Here is a 12,906-nt window from a genome sequence, read left to right as displayed (position 1 = left end):
ATTACGAAATGCATTGCCTACATAATAGATGTGTTGCGTACATGATACTTGCTAAACTCATTAAAAAAATATGTCGTAAATTGTTCCACGACAGCAAATAAAAAATTCAAATCTATTCTAATGTTAAGAAGCTAATACATTAATATATTATAATTACAATTTTCGTGTATCGATAACCAGGTCAAACTAGTTATTGTTTTGACTCAGCAAGTTACAGCATGCGTAACTGACTGCATTTCAAATTATTTATTTTTATGATAGACTTATATTTGAAAATAAAATAATCGTTTCTATTAGGTATGTGATTAAGTTTTGAGATTTTTTTTCAAAAACTGGTTTATTTAATCAAGATAATGAACGAATATTTTAAAAACAAAATATTTTTATCTCTTGCGAAACTCTCAAAACTAAATCACGCTACTAATACATATAAACTGTGTTTACACATAATGTTAAACATTCTATAATAGATTACAAAACAATAATGCAAATTTTTTAAAAATTAATTTTGTATTTATTCTTAATCGAAATATTTATTAAAAAATTTTTCTTAAATAAACATATTAATAAAGACAAGTTTTGAGGAGAGATATAGACCGATTTTTTCGCTATTCATTTTCCTTTGAAAAATGACTAATAGAATAAGGAATGGAGAAGATCAGGAGATCATTTCGAAGGTCAAAATCTTGAGTTGAATATACTCATACTTTTTTGTGATATCTCTACCCCGAAGTTGACGAGATCACTCGGTATATCTGATGATTTTTTTATGTTTAACACTTGCTTTCTTTTTATTTTACAGAAGAACGAGGAGTCTAAACGCACCCAGTCCCGTTCAACACTTCGGGCGATGTGGGGCTATCATGAAAACTTCTGTAACGGTTATGTAAGTAACTTATACGATATTTTGTTGGAGATACAATTAATTATTACACACATTTCTTTTCTTTCTCCTATGATTATTTTAATATTATTTACACATATAATTAACGCATTAAAAATCATCCTTGATAACGCTTCTATCAGATATTAGCATCACTAATTAACGTTTTCTTATGGGTGACTGTAGTCACGCGTTATGGTACAAAGCCTCCATACTATATGCGATTATAGTCACTCAACACATTTTGAGGCAATAACAGTCCTCACGTTTTTAGATAACAAGTAATATAATACATATTCTATACGTAAAAAGTATAATACTTAAAATACGTCTTCCAAAACATTTTATAATAATAAAAGATGTTTCGCAGCTTTAAACGTTTTAATGTTTTAAATCTAACACTATAGTATTTTAATTATTTAAAACATTAAAAAGTATTTATTTATCTTTTCTTAAATAAAAAGCTATTTTATTATGACAGTGAATGTTTATTTCCTCTGCAAAAACAAAACATTTTATTAACGATAAACGCGCGTTTATGAAGATAAGATATTTCAAAACATAAGGTATTGTACTTACAACGCTAGAAGGTTTTCCGAGAAAATATCAAACAGGTTGGAGAAAAATATCAAATAAAAATTAACGGGTTTCTTATGGTAAATAATTTATCAATTTTTTAAAATTATAAAATTATACAGAAGTCGTGTTCAATATACTATATAGAAAAAATATAAAATTTATTTTTCTTTATATATATTAATTGTTAAAATATTTGATACCTATATTATTTGATATTTTTTTATCTTTATAATTTCAAATCGAGAAGAAAATATCCTTTCATTGTTGTCTAATAAGTTATTATTATTATATTATATTTCTTACCGATAATGTACACTATTGTTTATAATTATTTAAATGACAGATATTTTACAATTTACTACGATTTTCGAAGCTAAATAAGTAATAACTTATATTATTAACAGAAATAATACTTTATTAGCATAATTGACACTTTTTTGCTGTGCATATTGTATTATACGTATTCTAAATTTTAATTATTGAGGCAACGCAACTTCCTATACAATATTAACTCAAGATTAGTTGGAAATAGTTTAATGAACATTGTCTTACTTAGAATATTAATGATTACAACTAGATACTCTCTCTAGTAATCAGGAGACGCGATAGTGTCTCCGGCTATTTTCAAAAAACTACTAGTTAATTTAATTTTAAAAGATTAATAAGAGACACTACAAGTCTCTTATCCCGAGCCACTAAAGTCCATTTTTTGGGTAGACATATATGTCATACACACCATGCAAATTGGCTGTTACCCTTACAGGGATATTCTCAATGTGGAAATTTTTCATTTAAAGTTTTATAAATTTCTTCGATCGTCTTTAATAATCTATAAGAATGATTTAAAAATAATAATTTCTATATTTACAATTCTTATTCTAACGTCTTATAGTACAAACTAAATGTTTTTAATTCATCGAACTACTTAGTTCTTTCTAATTATTGTTATATATTCATTACAATTAACTACTAATTGAACTAATTTAATATTGTTGTATAAAAAATGATGATACCAAATGACTCGTATTGATAATAATCAAAGGAAGAGACGTGCCAAATCGAGTCTTGTACACCGGATATGTTAATGTGTGTAAAACTTTGATTTATTGTAAATGTACAGTTTTTCTTACGTTTCGATCCACAGTTTGGATCCTTTTCAAAAAACTTCTATTACAATATAAGCATTGTGCTACCTAGAACACTATGATTAGAATTAATATAATGATTAATAGAGGCTTGCATAAAGTTGTTGTCAGATAATAAAACAAGGTCAGTCAATTTATATAATTGAGAATTGAACTGTGGATCGAAACGTAAGAAAAACTGTACATTTACAAGAAATCAAAGTTTTACACACATCAACATCCGGTGTACAAGACTCGATTTGGCACGTCTCTTCCTTTGATTAATATTGTTGGTTTTTGTACACAACGCACCGAAAATTTGCCTTATATGTTGATCTGAAGATGAATAGAATCTCTCTTTCTTGTATAAAAAGTATTCATAGGATAAAAGAGCATAATAGCAGTATAAGGAAAAGAAAGTCTTTTTCTTAGCTTTTTATATTTTTCGTACAATGGAACATATATGTATATCTGTCAACATTCAAACCTTTCAATTATATTTTTATCATAAATTCTAATAAAGATTTTTCAATCAATTTTTAAATAACTCAAATCGACTCACAATTATAAACTGATTCTAAAGAAGAATCGAAATGTATTATATTAAATAATATAATACATTTTCAGATGCTATAAGCATCAAAAATTGTGATATTACTACGGTAGTTAATTAGATTTGCGTTTTAAGTTCGACGGATGTTCGGCGCGCAATGGGGGGAACTACTTACGTAGTATATAATATTCACACTTTAACATATCTTATATATGATCGCACTAACAACAGCGAATAGCTCTCATTAGCCTTATTATTCTTGTTATTTGAAATTTTCGAGAGTTTTCTTTAAATTTGTTAAATAATATATCTCTTTATGATATTTTTTTACTTAATCAACTAATTATGTTGTATCTATTTATACAATAATTACAGCGTTGTTATTTGTATTTGCCGGTTTCTTTATTAATGTTTTGATATCATGAGTAACATTAACTTATTGATTAGAAATAATTCAAATTGGGATATTATGAATTGAACAGAGAGCATTGGCATCGCAATACTTGAAAAACTCATTTAGTCTATGCTCGACTCTTTTTTCTTATCACGAATAATAACAATATACTAAGCTATTATATTTAAATTTAGACGTAATATATCGCTTTGAGTACACGCGCGACTCATACAGCCGGGTCGAATAACACATTTCATAGTGTAAAAACTGTAACAAAAGAGTTAAGTTATAAAAATAACATTTCACATCATAGTGATATCATGGCTCAGATTTACAGTATCCGTAGATCGATATTATCATATTAATATAATTATTGATTGAAAAATAATAATATTATTAATCCTTAAAAAATGCAGGCATATAAGAAAAAAATCTACGTACATAGGCGCTTTATTTGTTAGACGATATTCGCTTTTCTTAGCGGAAAAAGCTTAACGGTCATCTTCATTAGCAAACAATCATACCAAAATGGTAATCGCATTCATGTAATAAATGTCGAACACACTAGAAACGGTTAACGAAACTCATTTGCGTTTCTTTTTGCAAGAAATGATGACTAAGCGTAATACTATATACTAAAAGAGCATTTAAACTATAACCAGATTTGCTTTTGTTTACTACTGCTTTTTAGATTTGTTTTTGTCTGCTAGTTAATTTTTATTTTAAAATAATATGTATCTTAAAATTTTTTTAAAGTAATTATTAGACTTTTTAGATAATTATTATTATTAAAAAAACAAATTTAGCCAGAATTGTAACATAAATTAATATAAGAATAGAATATACATAGGATACATTTGGGAAGCACCTTATCAGTCTCTCTCTCTCTCTCTCTCTCTCTCTCTCTCTCTCTCTCTCTCTGTATCATTCTATCTTCATCACTCATTAGATATAAAATAAATACAGAAGGACGTAATAATATGATAGTATATGCTCTTCAAAGTTCTAATGAAACCCATGTATTCTATTCTTATATTATTTTATACTATAATCCTGACTTAAGTTAATTTGTTTTTTAATTATATAATATAAAAAATATAATTTTTGAATGCGTATAATTTTATTGTGGAACAGAGAAGAAACTCTATTGTGTGTGTGTGTGTGTGTGTGTGTGTGTAAATTTCATATTTGTATGTTTATAACTGATTTATTTTGCATAATAAATATCTATACATAGTAAAAAATTTTGGAAAAAATTAACAATGGACGCTTCATTATGGATATGATAATCTTCCGCTAGAGCTCGAAAAAACACGTTTTGTATATAGAATAAATCAGATGCCGACTGCGTGATTTCCCGCGCATGCATACGACATATAAGCGCGTGCGCGACGTTTCCGTTTAAATTTCTAGCTTTTGCTTGAGTCAGTAAGCGTGCATTCGTCAACCAGTGGTCAGTGTCGCATCATGGTTGGAACATCGAGGTAGATTGTCGAGGCATATAATTTTTTTTAGATGTTCATATAATGATTGACCGTTTACAATCTCGTGACACACACAAGATCGTACTTCCTTAAACACGATTGATAATTTCGAAGAATTACTTTCTATTAATTTAGTGATAAATTGCCTAGTGAATGAAAATTGAAGTTTTTTTTATGAAGGAGAGAAAATCTTTTATATATATATTACTAGTGTTAAGTGTGTTTAATCATGAATTGCCTTAATTATTCTGAAATTTTTGTTAATATGGTGAACTCATTGTTTTTACTAGTTTATCTTATTCATGTTAATAACTTAAATTAAATTTGTGTATAAATTTATTATGTATAATTATAATTTGATGCACTCATACACACATACACCCGCGCGCGCGCACACATACATCAAATTATACATAATTATATATGATGTCAAATTATTGTATATAATTTGAATCACTTTTAATTCTTTCAAATGTTATTTAACGAAAATAGTGCAAATTTAATTTTTTAATATTTGACAATGCTCTCTTTTTTCTTACTCTCCTTTTTCCTAGAAAATACTTAAGAATTATCCATTAAACATTAACAACATGATCAAATCTTATAGCCTGTTTTATTTCAATCAACCTCGTGAAGTTTGGCAGTCGGATAAGTTATCGATTCCCTACTTGACTGTCTGACACAAAAATATACTTGAAAAATATTTAGAATTTCAACGACGTATTAATATTAATAACTAAATTATAATTACATATAATTTTACTATTCGAACATATGTACACTGAAAACAAAAATCTTAATTTTAAAGAAGTATTTCTTTTCTTATATTAAAAAAAGTTACTTCTTTAGATCAATAACAATTTCTTTAAAATTAAAATATTTTTTTTAAAGTAAAAGAATATTTTATCTAATAATAAAGAGAGAAAGGGTATACGAGCAAACAAATTCGTTAAAACATTTAATTTTATTCTAATATATTGCGAAGAATATTACGTTGTTTTTGACGTTTCGTCCCGGCTTCCACTACTGGACTCATCGTCCAAGGTAGGCTTCCACTACAATGCCTTACTGATGAGTCCAGTAGTGGAAGCCGGGACGAAACGCCAAAAATAACGTAATGTTCTTCGCAATAAGTATATTAGAATAAAATTAAATGTTTTAACAAATTTGTTTGCTCGTATACCCTTTCTCTCTTTATTATTACTTTGAAAAACTTAACGAGCCTTCTCACTACATGTTTTAGAATATTTTATAATTTCGAAAAAATTCTTTGATCCATTTTTTTACTGATGCAAAGAAATAATTTTTTTTTTAATAAAAGAAAAGAAATATTTCTTTGATTATATAAAATTTTTTTCCAGTGTAATATGTAAAATAAAGGAAGCGACTCAAATCGATGTACAAAAAAATATATATGAATTAATTTAAATTGATAAGAAAAAAATAGAAACTATTAGTACATTATAATCAAGAAAGGTTAAATTAACGAACCAATAATTAGATAAATTAAAACATTTTATTAACATAAATTATCAAATATAACGAACAGAACGTATATTATCATGTTTAGCCGTATCTATACATATATGTATATGATAAATAATATGTAAATGATAATACTATGAAATAAACATTAGCATTATAAAACTACACACATAGTTAAAAATTAAAAATTACATATATTGTGCTCGAAAAATTTTATTTCAAATCATCTATATGTAAGCTCAATCCGCAATATTTTGCTCAAAGAATAAATATGTAGGATTGAAAATTAATTATTTTATAAAAATAAAGCTTAAAAAATTACTATTATCATTATTTTTTGTAATGTTATTAGACATCACACTCACTATTTAGCTTTTTACTTTTTACTTTCATAAAATAAATTTCGTTGTGATGAAGCTTCTGTAAAAAATTGTTTTCTAATTCTATACAGATTAAAATTGAAACGTTATTAAATTATCAAAGAAAATGTGTGAAAGCACTTACTTAATTGTCACGAGAGTGTGTGAAGAATTATATATATATAAAACTATATACCAACAGATTATTATTAAAAAATATCAATTTTTTTTTTAATCATTTGTTCTGGAACATATCAAATAAACAATAATAAAAATCGTCTAAGAATTCAATATTTTCTAGGGAATGAGTTCTAGTTATTCTTTTACATATAACATTTTATAGATCAATTAATTATTATGATATTTTCGGAGTCCAATATTTTAACATTTTTTCAATTTAAAATCCAAAATTGTATATTTTGAATAATCGAAATAATAATCGAAAATCGTAACGATTCTAATTTTATGTTATATAATATATAATCCATTTTTATACTTATAATATACTTCTTAATTCTTGTATTAAAGTGTCCTTTTGTTTAATTGGCATCACAATTTTTATAGAAAATTTTGTACATAACATATTATTATAACTAAATTAAGTTTTATTTTTGTATGTTCTCTGTAATATAATTTTACCAAGTTTATTTAAGGCTTTGACAGGGTACTTATTTACAATTAGTGCATGATATACAATAAAATCATCGTCGCATTGATATTTGATATCATTAATTACTGCAAATTTATTTATTTTATATCAGTGAATTGTTCTAACCGGTTATTGTATAAAAAAATTATAATATGTGCGGACATTAAAATAAATTGCAATGTTAAATATATTTTAAATGTCACTTGAAATTTCCATTTATGTCTTGCAAATCTTTGCAAATATTGAAGAAAATATATTTTTACAATTTTTTTTATTTTATTGTATTTCTTTCTAGGCAATTTAATCAATCATTCTTTATTATAAATTTTACAAATTTTTTATTATTTTATACAATTTTTTACAAATTTTTTATTATTTAATTATACGGATGAAGAAATGTACATTTAAATTTATAGATTGTATAAAAAACTTTGGTACAATATAATAATGTAATTACTTTAATACTCATAAACAGTAAAATGAAATTGTCATCAGGGTCAATACTTTTTTACATTTCATCAGTTGCAGCCATTGTCTCTTTGCTTTGATTGTTTCTTAACATTTATACAGTACACAACGACAGCTAGCGAATAATTAGACGAAGTCTAATATAAAACTGATAGTAATATAGACGCGTAATAGACCATTGAGAACGTAAAATTTGTTCTTCCGATCACACTTGCGTAAAGTATACTTTAGTCTTATTTGAACTCACGACCTCTCAGTTTGCGATAAATTTGTTTTTATAGAATACTCTATAAAACATAATTCTGATATTGAGAAACGCGAGACAGTTGATAATTATATAAATCAGAAGAAAAAAAATTATAATGATTATATACTTTTCCTTGCTCATTTCAGGACTATTCAGGACCCGGCCTCTCAGAGGTTGACGTGGAACAAGCCACCTCTCTCTGTTCTGGTTATCAAGAAGGTTCGTGATTCGTCAGTCCTGCTACCGTTTGTTCAGTTGGTCACATGGTTGATACAGGTAATATTAATATAATTATTTAAAATATCGAAAGATTGCGATGTGCCTACCTCGAAAGGTTGATTAGCAGGCTCACAAATTGATGTCAGCAGCACATTTGTCATAGTAAATAATTATTATAAATAATTATTATAAAAATTAATTTACTTTATTTGCATGAAGAAGCTATCATTATTTCTAATTTACATTTTCGCCACGTATTCTTAATTATTAATTTTATATTATTATAGTACAGTTATATTTAATTTTTATTTAATCTAATGCATATTAAAAACATACAATTTGATATGATACTGTGTATTATAATTAGTTTATTATTTATGTTATTTAGAATTTAATGATTACATTTGATGCTTGTTTAATAAAAGTAAATCATTGCAATTATAATAAATTTATTTTGATTTTTCTTTAATACAGGCAAAACGAATGGTTGTATTTGTGGAAGCTTCTGTTCTGGAGGACCCAGCCCTTGCCAGGGATTCTAAATTTCAAAGTGTTCGTGATAGATTACAAACTTTTAGAGATGGCACAGATGACTTGCAGGTAACGTTCTTCACTTATTTTGAAATATTATAAAAATTATAATCTACATTTATTGTTTATTGTTTTTTATACAATTTTTTATGATATTGCTCATAAGGCTCAAAATTTATTTATACTTATATCGGATCCAATTTAATTAATTATTAAATAATAAAAGTGAACAATATTATAAAAAGCAAGAAATAATAAAAATGATTAAATTTTCCAAAAAATAATAAAAATAAGGATTTTTTTTAATTTTCAATATTTGTCTTTTACTTTTTCTTTTAAATAAAGTTCCTGAGAAATGCTTCCTGTTTTCAGGATAAAATTGATTTTATCGTCTGCTTGGGAGGCGACGGTACACTTCTTTATGCCAGTTTGTTGTTCCAACAGTCAGTACCACCTGTAATGGCATTCCATCTTGGTTCTTTAGGATTTCTTACGCCCTTCGAATTTGATAATTTTCAGGAACAAGTGACCAACGTTCTTGAAGGTTAGTTATCAATTTATTTTGCATTTTTATTCTTAATCGCCAATTTTATATTATATCTCGTTTTTCGATTCTAGGTAATGCAGCTTTAACTTTAAGGAGTCGTCTGAGGTGCATAATTATACGCAAGAATGAGGACAGTCAGCTGACTGAACCACCAACGAATCTCTTGGTATTGAATGAAGTTGTAGTGGATCGAGGGCCCTCACCTTACCTTTCAAATATCGACCTATTCATTGACGGCAAACACGTGACAAGCGTCCAGGGTGATGGCTTGATCGTGAGTACGCCGACCGGGTCGACCGCTTATGCAGTTGCTGCTGGAGCTAGCATGATTCATCCTTCAGTTCCTGCCATAATGATCACACCAATCTGCCCTCACTCTCTGTCTTTCAGGCCGATCGTCGTACCTGCTGGGGTCGAGCTCAAGGTAGTTCTATAGTCTTTTAAAAAAGTCGAAGAACATCGAAGAAATGCGCTAATGGAACGTTTCATACATTTATGATGGCGAATTAAAAATTTCTAACAACTTTAAAACAAACATCTTTTGATTTTATTCACGAAATCGTCTTATTCAACTCTTTTGATATTTATAATGTAGATATGGAATTTCACTTGAGTTGGTTTTGAGTTTTTTATAGTAACGAAACTTCGAAGAGTTTTTTAAATAACAGTTTAACTTATTAATAACAATTAAATTGAGTAATATTCATTATTTTTATGATTTATAATAGGCACCAGAATTAGTTTCAATTAAATTGATTCTTTCTTCTACTGAAATATGGCTCGTATTTAATAGAAGGAAATTTGATAACAATAATATGACAATGCTCGATAAATTTGCAAAGTAAACAATATTAATTATGATCGAAAACGAGTAAAAAAGATCTTGATAAGTTTTTTTTTGTATATATAAATGTAATTTAACAACACATTCAATATAACGAAAAAATTTTTTTCTTAGAACTAATACAAACGTTTCGACTCACAGAGTCTTCTTCAGTGTAATATCGTTATACAAAGATTTCGGAATTTTAGTACAACTATAACGCGATGTCAATAATGAGTAGAAGCTACTGAAATCTGAAACCATATTCGTGTTCAATAGAAAGAAATTTGATTCTCATATGTCATCCAGATGTCACAACACATTCTTAGGACAAATATACTACTAGCTTTTTATTCCAAAGTTTTCAAACTATCCGAATTTTTGGAAATATTTTATTTCTCACAAAAGAACCTGTTACGACTAAAGAAACATTTTAAACATTTTATAGAAAAATTGTTTTTGTAATAAGAAATTCTCTTGTTAATCTTTTGTAAATTTCGAAATTATTTTAAATATGATAATTTATTCCAATTTAAAATTTATATTAAATTAAATTAAGTTTATTTGAATTAAAAATTTATATTTATATTAAAATTTTTCTTACATACGTCATTCCAGAATGATAATAACGGAATTTGTAAAAAGACTTGTTAAGCAACAGACTTCAGAAAAGGTCTAAGAAATTAACGCATTATTTCGAGTTAAACGAACCGCGGCGGTACCGCTGTAATCAGCAGCAATTAACATGATCATCTTGCTTTCCACCGCAGATCTCGGTTTCACCCGACAGCAGAAATACCTCGTGGGTGTCCTTCGACGGTAGAAATAGACAGGAACTCTTTCACGGTGACAGGTAAAACTGAAACGCTCGGCAGCTCTGTCTAATCGTTTGCCTTTTCTACAATTATTTCAGATAATGGCGAATAGCAATGCTCGCAGTACAGCTTACGTCTCCTTTGATGGCCGCAATCAGCAAGAGCTGCGTGTCGGCGACAGGTTTGTCTTGCTTTCCTAAAGAACGCTGTATCGCTTTTCTTCTTATATTTATGTCTCGTTGCATTAAACGATACATTTCACTAATTTATTCCGTTTTTTCAAAATCATATTCATAAATTTTGTAAATCATGACGCATAAAATTCTTCCAACAAGCTTATTTCAAATCAAATCTACATTCAAATAAAAAATAAGAGCTAGATAACCAAATTTAATCAGAGTATATATATGTATAATTTGAATGACAAATAAGCTTATTTCAGTTGATATTGTTTTCACTTTTTTTTTATTTCACATTATTGTTTTCCATTTTTTTCACTTTATACAAATACGACGCAATTTATAATTTCTGTTTTTGTAAATCATACTTTAAAATTATCTGCTACGTGTTTATTTATTCTTTGCTTAATTTTCATACTCCTTTTGCTGCCAATATTTACATTAGAATACCTTTTTGGAGACGTCAGCTGTACTGCAAGGTGACGGTACTTAATAATGTATTTATTCATACTTACGATAAATCTTATATACATAAACGTTAAAATTAAGGCTTTTTTGCTTATCATACAGAAATCACCACAATATAAATATTCTCTTACATTAGAATGCACTATTTCTAACAAATACATGAACCATTTTCTTATAAAAACACTTTCTGCAAATAATTATAAATAATTAAGAAGCAACTTAAATAAATTTTATTTTGTATTAATTTATTTTATTGCAAAGCAAACTTTTAACATTAAATTAGATTTGTTTAATTTTATTAAATTGACTAATTAAAAAATATCGTATAATTTTTCAGTTTGAAAGTGACAACCTCTATATACCCGGTGCCTAGCATTTGCGCAGCCGACCAAATCACCGACTGGTTCGACTCCTTAGCTGAATGCCTTCATTGGAATGTTAGAAAACGGCAGAAACATTTGGACGAACTAAGTGATCTCGCTCATTCATCCAGCAACGATACCTTAGATTCTCTCGATCGAGATAGTTAGGTCAAGAAGAATGTTCATTCATAGTCAAAATTGACAATATTTGACCAAATATTACTTCATTGAAAATCAAGATAAAGTCGGTTATTCGACTTTTCTAATTAATGTCGCCTTCATCATACGAACATCAACGAAATCTTATTAAGTGTGAGGAAATTAATAAAAAATTAATTGTCAGGAAAGATATGATCTATGAGATTGTCATTTAAAATCATCTAAGATGTAAGATCTATGTACAGCTGGAGATGAATGTTACGTCGTTAGATTAGAAAAATTACCTTGGATCATGAGGTATAGAAATCTTAATTCTTAATAATAAAGTGCATTTGTCTTTGGAGAGAATGTTAACAAAGAAATATTTCAATATTGTCATATAGAAATTATGTACTTTTAATAATTTGAACGTGGGAGCATACAACGTATTTATTAATAATTGCGTTTTGGTCTGTAAAATGGCCTATCAATTTAACTGAATGTCTAAGAACTTTTTTGTACCTAATCGATATCACATTACTTGTATAAATACTTTTATTTTCTAGCATTCTTTAAATTGATATGATTTTATATTATAT

At 27.2% G+C, this 12,906-nt stretch overlaps 1 protein-coding gene across 7 annotated transcripts in view; it reads left to right on the top strand.

The window, feature by feature from the left end:
• The window catches only part of LOC108776651 (NAD kinase), a 29,563-nt gene extending 16,823 nt beyond the window's left edge, over positions 1 to 12,740 (top strand). For 5 of the 7 annotated variants that reach the window (XM_018543332.1, XM_018543330.1, XM_018543334.1 and 2 more), the window contains 7 exons: positions 803 to 886; positions 8,372 to 8,501; positions 8,919 to 9,044; positions 9,348 to 9,519; positions 9,594 to 9,946; positions 11,116 to 11,198; positions 12,145 to 12,740. In XM_018543332.1, the coding sequence (XP_018398834.1) occupies positions 803 to 886; positions 8,372 to 8,501; positions 8,919 to 9,044; positions 9,348 to 9,519; positions 9,594 to 9,946; positions 11,116 to 11,198; positions 12,145 to 12,337 (1,141 nt within the window). In that variant the 3' untranslated portion in view covers positions 12,338 to 12,740. Of the gene's footprint in view, positions 1 to 802; positions 887 to 4,980; positions 5,018 to 8,371; positions 8,502 to 8,918; positions 9,045 to 9,347; positions 9,520 to 9,593; positions 9,947 to 11,115; positions 11,199 to 11,258; positions 11,342 to 12,144 lie in introns of those variants that run through there. The other 2 variants (XM_018543331.1, XM_018543336.1) reach the window with 2 other exon arrangements.
• The last annotated feature ends 166 nt before the right edge of the window (positions 12,741 to 12,906 follow it).

Source organism: Cyphomyrmex costatus, unplaced genomic scaffold (assembly GCF_001594065.2).
Source record: "Cyphomyrmex costatus isolate MS0001 unplaced genomic scaffold, Ccosl1.0 scaffold367, whole genome shotgun sequence".
In the NCBI taxonomy this organism is placed as follows: Eukaryota; Metazoa; Arthropoda; class Insecta; order Hymenoptera; family Formicidae; genus Cyphomyrmex; species Cyphomyrmex costatus.
The sequence above is the reverse complement of the archived record's forward strand: the minus strand, read 5'-3'. Positions and strand labels throughout refer to the sequence as shown.